The sequence below is a fragment of the Falco peregrinus genome, chromosome 8 (genome assembly GCF_023634155.1).
Source record: "Falco peregrinus isolate bFalPer1 chromosome 8, bFalPer1.pri, whole genome shotgun sequence".
Taxonomy (NCBI): domain Eukaryota; kingdom Metazoa; phylum Chordata; class Aves; order Falconiformes; family Falconidae; genus Falco; species Falco peregrinus.
The window spans coordinates 16,765,100-16,781,653 of NC_073728.1; the positions used below are offsets into that span (position 1 = coordinate 16,765,100).

Below are 16,554 nucleotides of genomic sequence, written 5' to 3' on the forward strand. Positions count from 1 at the left end.
ATTTTTTTCTAAGCAGAATAATCTTATGAAGATGTCTGCCAAAACTTCTTCAATACTGCTGGAGCGTACAGTATATGTCTCAGTTCCATACTACATTTAAGAAGTCTGGCATTGTACTGATTATTTCATGGACTCCCCCCTGCCCCTCGCCCTGTGTCACGACTCTACCCCCACCCGCCACCCCCACCACCCCACACCCCACTCCATCCCACCCCTGCTTGCAAATCTATGCATTTGATACAGTGCTTAAAGTACTGCTCTAACTTTTTCCCATTTCTTTTCCTTTGAAGAGTGTTATTCACACACCAAACCTTGCTAGTCAGGAATTTGGAGCATCTACTATTGGGCATTAGAAGGCCTACCCATTTCAAAACAACTTAAGAAAAACAATAGTAAATGAAGCTGGTATCGGTGGTCCATTTTTCAGAGATTATATTACAGATGAAGTTGGCAGGATCACTTATACTTAGTGTCGTGCCCTTAGAGTGCATGCATGTCCATTTCTGTTAAAAGATGACAAAACTCTTAATAATTTAGAGATTTTCCTGAGCAGCCTCTCAGCTGCAATATAGTTCTTAGGGACACTTTCAAAAGTGTTGCTAGCAGTCCCAAGTTAAATACACAACTTGAAAAGTATTAGGCACCTCAGTGACTTCCGAAGGGCTCACATGTTATGAGGTTGTTTACAGATTCAGTTAAATTAAACTTAATTAAACGAGGTTTTTGTAGTTAAACTGATACAGGTCCTTAGGAAGACAGATAGAAGAAATGATCAACAAACTTCTCTTTGGGCTCGTATTACCACACTAGAGGCCATAAAATTTCATTTTGCAGCAATTGTTCCAAACATAAATCTTGTTGGCACATCTCACATGTTCAGGAAGCTTTGGAAGATCACAGTCCTCTCTCCCCTGGATACTTACAGGATACTGTGTCACCACCAGCAGTCAGAGCTTAATCATATATTTTGCATTAATAACCATGGGACCTGTGTCAAAGCTGCATAGAAGGACAAGGGCATAAACCACTGGTTATTCTGTTCATACACCTCCCGAACGCTGTGATTAATTTGGTGTAGTATTCATAGCTCTTTCTAAGTAGTAGCTCCAGGACAGAGTGAAATGTATTGGTTTCTAAACTGAGGCAGCCTCTGTGGAAATTAATAGTATCATTACAATGAGGAGTCCAGTCTTTCTGGCTCTGTGTGGGAGCATCAAGAGAGGTAACAGACATTTCATACACAGAGAAAACTGGTGCACCTGAAAATACATAGGCTTTGGCAGCAACAGATGCATTTCTCCATTATTTATGAACAGTTCTGGCAAGCCAGGGAGATCCCAGAAGGCTGGAGATTAGACAATGTGATGCCCATCTACAAGAAGGGCATGAAAGAGGATCTGGGGAACTACAGGGCTGTCAGCCTGACCACTGTGCCAGAGGAAGTTACGGAGCAAATCATCCTGAGTGCCATCACATGGCACATGCAGGACAAACATGTAATCAGGCCCAGCCAGCACGGGTTGATGAAAAGCAGGTCTCTACGATGAGATGACCCACCTAGCGGATGAGGGAAAGGCTGTGGGTGTTGTCTACCTGGAACTTAGTAAAGCCTTTGACCTCAGTAAAGCCTTTTTAAGGGGAGTTAGGTCCAGCTGGTGGCCGGTCACAAGCGGTGTTCCCCAGGGCTCAGCGCTGGGGCCAGCTCTGTTTAATGTCTTTACCAACGATCTGGACGAGGGGATTGAGCGCACCCTCAGTATGTTTGCAGGCGATACCAAGTTGGGTGGGAGTGTTGATCTGCTGGAGGCCAGGAAGGCTCTGCAGGGGGATCTGGACAGGCTGGACCGATGGGCTGAGGCCAGTTGTATGAAGTTCATTCAACAGGGAGAAGTGCCAGGTCCTACACTTGGGGCACAATAACCCCACGTAGTGCTACAGGCTTGGGGAAAAGTGGCTGGAAAGGAAAAGGGCCTGGTGGTGCTGGTTGATGGCCAGCTGAACATGAGCCAGCAGTGTGCCCAGGTGGCCAAGATGGCCAACAGCATCCTGGCTTGTATCTGAAACAGTGTGGCCAGCAGGGCCAGGGAAGTGATTGTCCTCCTGTACTCGGCACTGGTGAGGCCCCACCTCAAGTCCTGTGTTCAGAATTGGGCCCCTCACTAGAAGAGTGATGCAGAGGTGCTGGAGCATGTCCAGAGAAGGGCAATGTCGATGGTGAAGGGTCTGGAGCACCAGTGTTATGAGGAGCAGCTGAGAGAACTGGGGTTTAGTCTGGAGGAGACTCAAGGGGGACCTTACTGCTCTCTACAACTGCCTGCAGGGAGGCTGTAGGCAGATGGGGGTCGGTGTCTTCTCCCAGGTAACAAGTGACAAGACAAGAGGAAACAGCTGCAAGTTGCACCATGAGAGGTTTAGGTTGGATGTTAGGAAAAATTTCTTCATTGAAAGAGTGGCCAAGCTTTGGAACAGGCTGCCCAGGGGGGTGGTGGAATCACCATCCCTGGAGTTTTTTAAAAATCGTATAGATGTGGTGTTTAGGGACATAGTTTAGTGATGGACTTGGCAGTCCTGGGTTAACGGTTGGACTTGACAATCTTAAGGGTCTTTTCCAATCTAAATGATTCTGTGATTATTTTTGCTGTAAAAAAATCTTTAAATAAGCTAATTACCCTCATAGGACTTGACAGCAGGAATATTAAACTGCCCAAATGAAAATAAACATAATTTTATAGTGGTTTGGAGGATTTTCGTAGTCCTCTAGGCTATTTTCTTAATCTTACAGGCATTATGACCTCATAATGGTGACTATTTTCAAGAATTCTACTTCAGTATACAGATAAAGCTTTTGCTCTTCCCTAGCTTGATGCATAAAAGTGATTAATCTTATTTATTTATTGCATCCAATATTTTGCAGAATAATCTGATTTTTCACTGTACTGTCAGAAGGAAAATGCCTAAGACAGGTATCTTGTTTTGCTCTAATTTATTGAATACTTCTGTTCTCCAATGCAACAAAGAGTTTGTAAACCTACCAGATTTTGGGAGCACTCCTTGTATAAATGTGCATATGGTTTATGTATATGATTCCATAAGTACAGCTATATTTCTGAAGCATATGTATGCAGACATATAAAACAAATTTTCTTGCCCATGTTGCTTATGCTATAAGTAATAGTTAAAAAGGAGATAACTTTAATGAAACCTACTTTTCAACTTTTATTCTTTTATTTTTAGTGGTTTACATTTTATACTCCATATTCTTAATTTTGGTTTATAGTATTTTGTTTTGCTTTTAGTTTCTCTTCACAGAATCACAGAAAGGTCAGGGCTAGAAGAGACCTCTGGAGGCCATCTAGTCCAACCCCCTGCTAAAGCAGGTTCACCTAGAGCAGGTTGCACAGAATCACATCCAGGTGGGTTTTGAATCTTCTCCAGAGGAGACCCCACAGCCTCTCTGGGCAGCCTGTCCCAGCGCTGTCACCCTCAGGGTGAAGAAGTGCTTCCCCCTATTCAGGAGGAACTTCTTGTGTTGCAGTTTGTGCCCATTGCCCCTTGTCCTGTCACTGGGCACTGCTGAAAAAAGCCCGGCCCCATCTTCCTGTCACTTGCCCTTAAGATATTTGTAGACATTGATACGATCCCCTCTCAGTCTTCTCCAGGCTGAACAGGCCCGGCTCCCTCAGCCTTTCCTCACCAGGGAGATGCCCCACTCCCCCCGCCATCTCTGTAGCCTCCGCCGGCCCCTCTGCAGCAGTTCCCTGTCTCTCCCGAACCGGGGAGTCCAGCACCAGGCACAGCGCTCCAGATGAGCCTCACCAGGGCAGAGCAGAGGGGGAGGATCACCTCCCTCGCCCTGCTGGCCTCGCTCCTCCTCATGCCCCCCAGGGTGCCATCGGCCTTCTTGGCCCCAAGGGCACACTGCTGGCTCACAGCAACTTGCTGTGCACCAGAACTCTTGGGTCCTTTGCCGTAGAGCTGCCCTCCAGCAAGACAGACCATAGCCTTCTTTGGACTAATGCAGGCTCCGTGAAATTCAGACTTAGAATGATGCAACTTTTGAACCTGGTGGTCTTTGTTAAATTTATAACAAACATAGGGTAAGCCTCTGCTTCTTAGTTGGACAGTATTATATATAGTGCTGTTTTAAATATTGACACTTCCCCATTAAAAATGATTTTAAAATGAAGATACTTATTGTGTGGTAGAGAGGCAATGTGGTTCTACCCGTACTTTCATAGTAAACTCTTTTGCATGGCAAACTGCAAAAATAATCACATTTTAAACAGCATGACCAGCATTCTGTCGTCTAAATCTGTACAAAACATTTAAAGGTAAACACACAAAGGTCTCTTTAGCTTCTGGGAAGCTAATCCTCAAGGAACAAAAGCAGTGTATCATTGAGTCAAATGGCAATGGAGGCTGGAATTAGCTGTGTGCTTACATTTGTCCTCATTCCCACCAATTAATACAGGTTCTTTGTCCTGCACAGAGCTACCACTGTTGGGGAGTCTGGAACTGAGTTAACTGAACTCATTAGTAGATTACAAATAATAGTTTAGATCATAAGCAGAATGGCCCACTCCTGCTGAGCCTGAACACACAATTTCATACATCACAAAGTTGGAATTCCTTGAGTAAGTTTCTTACATATGGATTGTGTATGGATAAAAGTAATTGCTATAGTATAGAGCAATGACAATTAATGCATAGAGTAAAGCAGTGAGAAAACCGTCTGAATACAGATTTCTTTTATTAACTAAGTCCCAGAAGGAAGTTGCATGCTTTACAGGATATAATAGTTCCTGAGATTTGGCTTATAAAATAGAAAATTTAATGATGCCTGGTTCTACAAGGTACAAAGTCTTGCAGGCTTAGGACCAAAGGTTCAGTACAGAGCTTCTGCAATTCATAAAAAAATACCCATGCTTTGTATTTTAAGCCCTTGCTTGAGCCCTGGATTTTGTCCAGATGAATTTACTGACCCATTGCTTACACATCCAAACAGAGGAAGACCTTGGCTTCAACCTGCCACCTAAAACTGAATCCTGTCTGTGGTGTTCTCTTCTTCCCCACCCTTCAGACAGATTTCAATATCAGCTGAGAAAATGCCTTCTTGAATATCTCTGAAGTCAGGTTAGGGATAGCAACTAACACAGGGTGGGTTAGGAGCATCATCCTAGCTCATCTTCCTGTTATGACGTACATCCTATTAAACAGTATAATAAAATGGTCCCACACCTATAGCAGAAGGACCTTCTGCAATTCTTCACAGGCACAGAGATGAAAAAAGCGAAAAGCAAAATCAAAGCTAAGGCCAACAGAGAGATCCAAGTACGAGGTATCTCACAGGGCATGTCCAATAAAGTAACCAAGGATGAAGGAAGAGCCTGCCCTGTTTCACAGCTCTGTGGAACCATTTGTGCTGCTTAAGAATTAAATCTCAGGCATTAGTCTAGCAAAACTACTTTTTCTTCATAAGCCTGAGTTTTTTCAGTGGTCAGATCCAATTTCTTACAGTAGGAGATACCCCCCCCTTTTTTTTTCCTTTATATTATTACTTCATTTGAGTTGATTGGAACCCCTGTATTGTTCTATAAAGTTGTGTGTGCACATAGAAGTACACGCAAATGTGTAAGCTGATGACACCTTGAATCTTTGTTTATAGTGCAACAGTCAGCTGGAACTGGCTGTAGAATTCAAACCCTTTAGCAGAGTATGAAGTATTTTTCTCAGGTCCTCTTACTTTCCTTTTGTCTGCTCCTCTGTTGCTCCACACTATAGCCTTTTATCTGAGCATAAGATAGCATTTCTTAAAACTATGGACACGTATTCATTTCTATACATGCTCTTTCTAAAACTATATGCAGTTGGGTTGGGGAAAAGGCAGAAACATAACACGGCAGGTTTTATTTATGGAGTTCTGAGAGTAGACTCCTTAGAAAAGGGATAGACAGTAGGGACAGCCTTCAAAAACTATGAAAAATTGGTTTGGGGCAGTGACTGTCAATTTCCCATATAAAAGGTTCTGGGCTGATGGAACGTTGGAAAGCGCAGAGAAATCAGACATATGTATGTGCTGCTTTCCTATGAGCTTAATTATCTATGGCCCCATGTCAATGAATAAGCTTGTTTAACAAGCTCTTTGTAGGACTGCTGCATCTCTCAGTGCTGAATAATTATAAGCTGCACTAAACACTTCCTTGAAAGAGATCTAGCCCTTTGGTAGCTGAAGCAGAGGTTTACTGTCAGCTGAAAATAACCAGTGAAATGCTCACGGTTCCAGCCCCTCAGCAGATCTCCTCTGTAGAAGTAGTTCAAACTTACTGAATAGGTGTTATAAATAATTCTGACAAATCTTACAAAATTTTCTCCATTAGTACCTGCCACTTGGCTCAAGGTAGTGGAAGAAGGATATTTAGAGTGAAACAGGAAATAAATACAGCGTGATAATTCAGTCATGACAGCTGTTCCGTTCCTTGTAAACACAGCTCTCTATTTATGCGGAGAAGAAAATAAGTCAAAATCTAGATGGAAACTACAAGATTAAAAGGTATTTTCCAAAGCCAAATAAAACAAAAATTTTAAACTTCTTGTGGAGAACATTTTTAAGTTGTACTGGATAAAATCACAATATTTTATTCCAGTTATGGTCTTACTACATTTTTAAATGCCTTTATATTTTAGAAAATATACTTCATTTCAGGAGGATATTTATCTGTGCAGGTTCAATTCCATATGTGGTTTTTAGTTTGTTTTAGGCTGTATAATGCCCTTTTAAAAGGCTTTAAACTCTTGAGAACTTTTGACTTAGAAGAGACGGAGTTTCAGTAATACATAAAGTAAATCAATTTTATATAGCTGGCAATTGCTTTGAGCATCTTTGATTCAGCAAGACCAAATGACAAATACAGGTTATTGCTACATTCACGAAACTAAAGGAAATCTCATTAAGGGTAAGTAGCATTATAACAACATATGTTTGCATGAGAGCTCTGGAAATAGTAAAGATATTTCAATGATGATATAATGGTAAACACAGTCCTTCTTGAGAAAAAGCTCTTACTTTTAAAAAGTACACATTCTGATATGAATAATGTTAGCTAAAAAGGGGGTCATTAAGCCCAGGCTTACTGACTGCTGTTGTAAATAAACACCTTGGACCATACTGAGTTTCCAGTGCACTACTCCAGTAATGCAACAAATATTTCTGTGGTTTCTGGACCTAAAGCAGGGACAAACATATCTTCAAAATGTGGACAAAAAGGAAATAGTTTGAATTGTGATCATGTCACTTGCAAGAGAAAGATTTTCATCATTTCATCTCACCAAATATCTGTGTGACCCTTAAAGTGTGCCACAGAAGTATTTGTGATAGGAACATGCATGTGTGTATCTTTGTGTTGTGGAGCCTGAGGAAGAAGAAAGGAGCAAATGCCTGACTAGGTGCTGGTGCTCACAGAGCTGTGTGTCATGGAAGTGTGAATGGAGCTTAGCAACAGCCCAACAAGCAAATGAAATTCTTCCATTTCCAGGCGATCCCAAGGTAAGGAATGGTCAGCATAGCCTGCTCTTGGGCAGCTTTCAGTATGCAGTTTTGGTTATGTTTGCAAGCTGGACAAGACTGTTCCTGGGTGTTTTCAAGTATTTCAGTACTGCAATGGAACCTGAGTCCATAGGAGCTGCTCTGTCTTAGGCTATTAATTAGTATCTCAAAAAACTAAGTTACTTATTTGATACCCCTGTGCTTTCTCTCACTTCTAACCAACAGTATAGATTTAGTGGCTTCTTGTGTTTTAAATGAGAATGAAAGTCAGTGAAGGCTCCATCTTTTGTTTCTTGTATTTCCTTTTCACAAGCCATATTTTAGTATCAGTGTTGCAAGGCTCTAGGCTAGCACTACATCAGCTGCTCTGAGCATCTCACAGCAGGAATCTGATGCTTGACATTACAGGACCAGTTCCATTCCATTTCTACCTGCAGCATGCAATATCTAGCTGACTTTGTGAATCACATAGTTTCAGTGACTGTAAGGCTCTAGTTATGGAAGAAATTGTGCTAATTCTGGTTACCATTATCCATTCAGGGTAACCAGCAGAGATAGTCACACCAGAAAATCTCTTTGCAGGTGCAAGGGCTGAGAAAGTTAAATTCTCTTACATCATAGAGATGTAGATATTTGTAAAAAAATTTTAAAGCATATGTTCCCGGTCTGTTTACCTGAAAAGACAGATTAATTTGTTCATTTATACACGAAGGTAACTGTTTCATTCACAGAACAGCGGGGCATGTGGTCAATGATATTATTTCTTTTGAAGTATCTAGACAATATTTCTCCTCAAAATGAGCTTTTTTGAAAAAATCTGGGAATATTAAAGGAAATAATCTGCCTCATGATACAAGGATAAAACAAGTGGATTGGGATGCCCTACTTGGTAAAGTATTTGCCAGATGAAAAATATGTTCTATATGATTCCTCTCTGAGCTGACTTAGTTGAGAGGTTGGAAGTGGCAGTTATTTAAGCGTGAAGTTAAATCATAATCTTGAATATTCAGTCAAGTTTGCTGTGAGTGTATACTGCTGTTCTCCATAGCCAACCAATGGTTAAATGTACTTTGCCTGAAGTTGCTTTGTCAGCAACAAATGTACCATTTGAAGTAAATCCTTCAGTTCATCCATTAAGGGAATCTACAAATGATAGTTTTGTAAAAGCTGCTATTGAGAAAAAGCTTATTGTGTAGAGATTAATTCAGTATATTCCACCCTTATAAAAGCTTGAAATAAGCCTTTAAAATCTTTTCTACTAAGCCAAAGTTTTTTTTTCTGAGAGGGAAGATTACAACAGCATCAAAGTTATATAAAAAAATACACTTAAAATCACTGAAAATATGTTAAATTCTAAGTAAAACTCTTCAGTTCATTTAGGATATTTACTAAATGGCCTGCATCCCTTTTCTGAAGTTATTGAATTTTTCAATCTCAAAGTTATTGCTGTCTATTTATTTGAGTAATGCCCTTAGATAGTCCCTGCCCTACAGTAATGCCCTTAGATAGTCCCTGCCCTACAGAGCTTTAAGACTGCCACATTAAAGCAATTGAATTAAAAAAAGGGAAAAACATTAGCTCACAGCTGTACTCCTGAAAAATTATATTTTTTAATCTTGAATATTCTGACCTGAATCTTAATATTGTTGATGGCCTTTGGTATGTACGTATCTATTTCTGAATAAGCACTACATATCAACAAGTGAATGTTTCCAGTAGCAGTGGTCCTTACTCCATTACTTATCTGCTGTTGTAGTAACTGTGTTTCATCCAGAGTCTTTGCTATTTATTAATTTAATTGGTAGGTCTTAATATGAGGACTGTTCTTCTGAGAATGTGCCAAATTTTAAGAGTACAACGTGTTGGTAAATTCATAATTTCCTTTAGAAAGGTACTTTAGTACTTCAGGCACTAAAACACACCTCAATCTTTTTTGCAATTTGTTTATCCTCGGTGGGAGTTAAGACCATCTTTTAGTGGATGTTAGTGGAAATTGTAATGGACTATAGAGGATGTAAATATGATTGAATATATTGATTCATGCTCATTCAGGAAGATAGTGAGACACAAGAACACAAATTGATAAAAATGTGAATCAGCTGTTTGGACTATAAAGTCTTTGCTTTCTGCATTCTAGACCTAGAGGAGGACTTCGATCAGTTCACTCTTTAAGGATTGATCATTAGCTTGACTAATGCACTCAAAATTAAAGAGCTAATACCTCCTTCTCAATCCCTCCTCTGGAGATCTTTCACCATCTCTGTTAGGCAGCATGACTGATCAGCACTGACGTATTTTTTTTCTCCATAGCCATTATCTTTTTTTTTTTTTTTTCATTTTCTTTTCTTTCTTCTCCTCCATAGTACCTCTGATATATTCCTAAGGGAAAAGAAACACACTTCTGACTAGTCCATTACTATATTTAAAATTCTGATTAAATGAAAAGAGAGCTAGAAATTGTCACTACTTGCATTTTGAGAAATTATTCTTGGCTAAAACCACAGTACTGTGACAAGAAGATCAGGTTATTAGTTACTATGACTGCAATATTAGTTGATTGCTGAGCTGAAATGCCATGGGCCATATCTTACTTATTCCGACAACTGTCAATAGGAGTTCCACTCATGGAACAAGTAGAATTAAATAACCCAAGCCTCCCCCTCCCCTTCCCACATGTATCCCTTCCTTGTATTGCATCTACTCAATTGGCTAATGATATATGAGCAAAATAAGTGTATGTAACTGAAATTCTGACTTTGTGCTGTTTATTAGCACTATTAGGTGTTGCTTAGCTTTAGGAAGAAAAGGCTAAAATGTGTGCCTTGGTATATTAGCATTTATTTAATTCAACTTATTCAGTTCAACTAGGATATTGGAGTTCATGCCTCCCAGTTGAATGGGATTGATCTCAATAGAGTTTTACTTCAAGGCTGACTTTGTGGAACAGCTATGTAACTTTAAAACAGAAATTAAATGCCCACCAGCTGTGATCTTCAGTGTGGTTGATTCAGAGGATGAATCTGTGGATCTTGCAGTCACTCCACTCCAAATATCTGTAAGGCAGAGATTCTAGCCTTGTGTTTGACGGTTACGGTCCCTTGGTATTCTGCCTGTGAATTTATCCAATGGCATTTTTTGAACCTATGTAAAAGTTTACATATTGCAAAATGTTGCAAAATTATATTACCATTTACAAATTGCATTTTACAACTTACAGTTACTAATTATATTGCAAAATCTTGCAAAAATCCCTGTAATATTTGGTAGAGAGTTCAGTGGTTTAGCTGTATTTGTCTTTGGTTTGACCCTTTCTTCTGATACTATTTCACCTTTCTCTTCTTCATGATTTACCTATTCAGCTGTGATTCATAAAGTGGCAAGTTAGAGCAAGAAGTCTACATAAGAGTAGAATTATAGAATGCAGAATTTATAAGTATATTTTCCATTTATCTGTGGAATAATTTTCATTAGGCAAAACTGACACCAGTAACATCCTATTGATTCACTGATTTTACTGAAGCTTTTGAAAGCTGTTAGTTCTAAGTAGATAGAAATTAAAACAGCAGTAATATAAGAACTCAGGAATACGAATGTTCTGAATATACACTTTGGACAGTTACAATTTTTCCCAGTAATTATAAACAATGTTGTAGAAGAGAAATTATCATTTTATAATGCTCAGTGATTGCATCAGAGTGACGTCATAATATATCTGCTCCAAGAGTCAACTTTTGTTGCAGTTACATTCTGGGCAACAGAAGTGGCACCAACAAGAAGGACGAGCATGTAGAGGCTCTGTGATTTACTTGATATATTCACTGCAAAGATGTGCACTGGTAGACTAGGGGCCAGCAAACAAGCTGCAAAATAGTTCGACATAAAAAGAACAAGATCCATATACAAAAATAATGGTGGTGGCCAATCAAAAACTGGTTCTTGTTGGGTGAAAAAGAAAATGTTAGCTATTATTGTAATGTAACTGCTGAACTACTGTTACTACTTCTGGTGAATATGTACAAATTCTGATACTTCTGCTGAAGATTCTTTTTGTTACGTTTAGTAGAATTTATATATATGTGCATTTTGTAAATAGTAAAGTTACTGATAAAAACAGTTTGATGGTTTTATGTCTCATATAAATTTGCTTCATTTGGGTTATTTTAAAGAAGTATTTTTGAAACCAGCAAGTAAAAGGTGAACTATTAGATGTATTTCACAGAATCCACAATACTGTGTATGTATACATATATATGCACACCCATGGAAATATAATGGAAATAATATATTTTATAGTCAAGGTATAAATAGATGAGTAAAAGCTAGCACAAGTTACAAACTATGAAATGAGTTGAATATTGGATTCTAAGCATTTATGATAATTACGTATAGTTTGTATGGTGCAATGTATGGAGTAATTTATTTCCCTATATAAATAAAATTGCCATCAAATTATATATCCATCTAACCATCCATTTATTCAGATGTGTGGACCTATATATGGGCCTTGTCCTTGTAATTACAGAAGAATGTCAGTCACTGGTGAATTTATTAAAAGGCCATTTCTAGCAATGCATATGCCATGAGTAATTTTTCCCCAATATAAATCTTATTCTTCAAAAAGCTAGGAAAGTGTAGAAAATAGGCAGTTATGAGATGAATAATGAGCCTTTGTTTCCTCTCCTTAAATGTTGTTTCAGTCAGACTTCTGAAAGAAATGAATTCTTTTTGAGAAGTTACTAAGGTTATGTGTTGAGGGATCTGTAAGGGCTTGTACTGACAAGGGATTGTGCTTACAACCTAATTCTGTGTGGCAGTTGCTTCCCAAGTTGTTTAAGGGGGAACCAGAGACACTGAAACTCTCTCTCCCCCGTACTTAGCATGTTGTTCAGTCACCTCTCATTAACAGAGCAGTGGTCTCGTGAAAATTACTGGTTAAATAAACACTTTTTTCAGGTACTGTTTTCTCTGTTCTGTCTTTGTAAAGTAACTCCTGTTGCTGTAATTTACAGACTGGGTAGTCCTGTTTTACAGATGAATGGTTAAAAAGACTAGAGAAACTGCAGTGTGTCTTGCTAGCCTTAATTTGTATGCTGGTGGCTGCTATCTGCAGAGCTCAGGACTTGGTCCCAAACTCGGATCTGCATCAAACTATAGTGAATTGATACAGAGCTCTGCTCCGCGCTGCACAGGTGATGTGCAATATCACTGCTGTGTGCTCTGAGGTAGCCTAATGCCCATGGTCCTTTAATCACCGGAATAGTTTCATCTCATTTGAGAGTTGGAGTAGTTACAAAAATATGATTTAGGGATTATAAAGTTTATTCCTGATTGTACTACATATACATCAAATGTCAAATATTCCTCAGAAATATAAATGTACTGATCTCTCCAGGGATATTTCATAACAGTGTTAGACTAGTAGGGATTTCAGTGGACTACAACATGGTATTTTATTTTGGAAATACAATCAGTTTTTAGCCTTTGACCTATAGCCAGTCTCAGCCTTGGTTCGGTTTTGCAAGATAATTTGCTGAAATCCTTTCCTCTACACAAGTCCTTCTCTTCCAAATGAAATTACTGAGTTTTGGTCTGTGTCTCACTGTCAGAAAACCTCATCACTCTTGTCCCTTCTGCTCCTCTTGCACTGTGTGTTGAGTGCAAGTCTGATTCTATGTCCCTAAAAAATAGGAATGTTTCTGCTGTTCTTCCAATGAACGGTAGTGGTGTTGGGGGCATTTTATGGATATTTTTTTTTAAACCCAGCTGAAAAGTCTCACAAAATATGCTGCCAGCCAGATGAGCTGCTGAAACTGAGAACAGGACAGATGAGCACAACTATACTATGTTCACCGTTCACCAATAATTTATATGACACTTCTGGTGTCATGCTTCCTATAGTCATCTTCCTAGATTCATGTGGGGCTTCCTTTGCACTATACTGTATTCAGGCTTTTCTTCATCGTCCACGTTGCTGTTCAATTCCTCTCCATGCCAGAGAAGACCTGGATTAGGCAACATTTCGAAAACATTGAAGAAGAGAAACAGAGAAAGTGAAAGGTGTGAAAGAGATGCTGAATAAATATGAGGAGAGAGTGCACAAACAGGGGAGAGTCAACAGAGTTATGCTAAGAGTAGAGAGAAAAGACAGTGGCAGATGTGACAACATGAAAATGGAAAAGTGGTAGTTTTCCTCTCCCAAGTGGCCATCTGCAAATGCTGTTAGGTAATTCCCACAAATACATTTTCCAGGAATCCTCTTCGCTCAGGAGAAGAGACCCAAGTTTTAACTTGACAAGTGCATTGTCTGATAAATACTTTGTCTGTCATTGCTTTGTGTCCAATTCACACAAACTTGAGCAGTTTCAGAAAGGCAGTGTTAGATAAATAGATCTATGTAATCAAATAATGCCTGTAATACAAATTGGTACCACTTTTATTAAAGTATTTTAAAAGGTGGCATGCTTTACATATGTTCAGGTCATCCTGACTCTAGCGTTTCTTGCATAATTTCATGAAGGAAAACTTGTTACCTGACTAAATAAGGGATTTGGTTCTTGGAAAACCCCAGCAGACTAAGTGATATGGGCAAATAACAGCAAGGAAAAAGTTGTGTTCCTACATCTGGTACATTTATAGAAGTGTAGAATTGAAGTGTTGAGTCTGTTTTAAGATAATACTTAGTTACATGTTTCTTCTAAATAAAGTGATGTCCTCCAGTTTTGCTGAAGTTTGTTTTTAATACTTTTTCTATTTTGCAAGAGGTATACATAACTTTTCTAACTTTTTGAACAAAGAACTGTGAAAGCTGACTTGCAATCCGATCTTGTGTAATGTTTTTACTGCTATGGTTTTGTTACCCTGCTTTCAAAAGGAATACAGATCTCCACACAGAAGGAATTCATTCTCTTTCATACTTTTATTGCACTGGAAAAACATGATGAGCATGTATGAAGGGTGTTCACTGAAATGCATTCACTGTAGCATTGCTGTGTAATATCATTTACTTTGCGTGTAAGTATCAGAACATCTTTTGTGCTGTTTTGCTGGACAGATCAGGTGGACCCTGGTGATCTCGGTTACAGCAGCAACCCCTCTCCCTGTAGGTGTTTATGCCAACCTCTGTCTTCAATGTCTCCTTAGGATTTTATAACTCATTGATTACACTTCAATCCACCATAGCTGTGACATCTTTGTACAAAATCTTCTTTTGTCTTTACTTGAATATCTTGCATTTGAGTATCTTTTACCTTCTGGAACATGAGCAGCAGGAGAGGGGGAAAGTGTCTGCTGTGCCCAGCTTCCCGGTGGCCTCTCTCAGCAGAGAACACATTTAGTGATGTGCTGAGTCAGTTCTCTGCTCCTGTTAAATTAACTTTTGTTAGCTGATCACCTGTCCATACTCATTCTGCTTCTGTCTTGTCATTTTCTCAGTTACCTTGTATTAATTTTTTTTTGTAGGAAGCTTTTGGACACTGAGGATGAGCTCTCTGACATCCAGTCAGATTCGGTCCCGCTGGAAGTGCGGGACTGGTTAGCCTCTACATTCACGAGGGAAATGGGGATAGTGAAGAGGAGGCCTGAAGAAAAGCCCAAATTCCGAAGCATTGTGCATGCTGTACAGGCTGGGATTTTTGTTGAAAGGTGAGAGCTTTGTTTTCTTATTACAGCAAGTACTGCATTTAACCGCAGTGTCTGTCACTGCAGATCCCTTAACTGGTGGGATGAACCTGAAGCAAATCTTTGAGCCAGAATATAGTTTCAGTTTCTGCAGTTGCTCTATTTTTTCTATACAGAAATCCAGATGAAGCCTCTAAATTTGAGATTAAATCTCCTGGACTTTGGGAAATTCTGGGAATGAACTTTATGGTTTTGAAACTTCTACACTAAAATGTAGCAAAGCCTGCACTAATGTGAAAGAGTAATATACCAGCAGAGGGGCTTCGCTCATAAGTTCATAAAAAGATTTATGTCATCTTTGGGATCAGACCCTTAAATATCGTAGTCTTATTTCACAGACTGTGAAAGATGAATTAAAAAGAGAATTTTTTCCAGTAATTTTTAAAGGAGTGTTATTCCTTAACACTTTATTTGTTCTTTTAGGATGTACCGAAGAACTTCTAGCATGGTTGGTTTGGCTTACCCAGCAGAAGTGATTGTAACATTTAAGGTGAAATAAGTTTAATCATTGTGGAATTTGAATGTATTTGTACTTATGTTTTGTGACTTTTAGGGTGAAATTAATATATTTTCTTACTGAACATACCCTAGCCATAGTCAGTACTACAGAACTGAGCACACAGGACAGAGAAATTAAAAATATAAATTCAGAACTAGCATATGATTCTGTTTATTGTTTCACTGATTAGTTGTGATTTCATTTAGATATTATTAGAGCAATAGGTTTAAATTAGTATAGAATTTTTATAGAAATGTGAGACATGGTTTTATCAGCTCCCAGTGGTATGGTGATCAGTGTCTCAGCAGCATTTGCTTCCTTTTTAGGAAAGAAAAAGAAGTAGTATTGGGATAGAGCTAACAAAGGAAGCTGCAGCTTATGGAACAAGCACAGTATTTGCTGTGAATTTAAGGCATTACTGTATTTTACTTGAAAGGCCATCTTTTGTAGGAGTAAATTTCCTGTGGTTGTGTATGCAATTAAAAATTGGTGTTTCTTGAGAATGTAGTACCTCACCTTTTCCCCTTCAAGAGTCACTGATATATAAGTCTCAAATTGCTATATGGCTATAGTGTTAATGACATTTCATAATAGCCTATTTAAAGGATGAGTATTCACATCAGCTCCTTGAGGTTCTATAGACAGTTTGTACACAGATAGTTTAATTTTAAATATTAATGCCTTTGATTCAAAGCATACAAAGTGGCATAGTTCATGTTACAAGTATTTTATTCATAACTGACACAACTATTTTCATCATTAACATTGAAATAGTCATTAATGTGTTACCTGCAGTAGGAGTTGGAAAGAGTTGGACAATAAAAAAAAACCAAAT

The 16,554-nt window shown here is 38.8% G+C and overlaps 1 protein-coding gene across 8 annotated transcripts in view; it reads left to right on the forward strand.

Annotated features, from left to right (window-relative positions):
• PDE1A (phosphodiesterase 1A) overlaps positions 1-16,554 on the forward strand; it is a 249,081-nt gene that overhangs the window by 165,641 nt on the left and 66,886 nt on the right. For all 8 annotated transcript variants that reach the window (XR_008748561.1, XM_055812955.1, XM_055812952.1 and 5 more), the window contains 2 exons: positions 15,002-15,184; positions 15,644-15,710. Coding sequence is in view for 7 of the 8 variants with exons in the window: in XM_055812955.1 (XP_055668930.1) it covers positions 15,002-15,184; positions 15,644-15,710 (250 nt within the window). In the remaining variant the exon portion in view is untranslated. The remainder of the gene's footprint in view (positions 1-15,001; positions 15,185-15,643; positions 15,711-16,554) is intronic.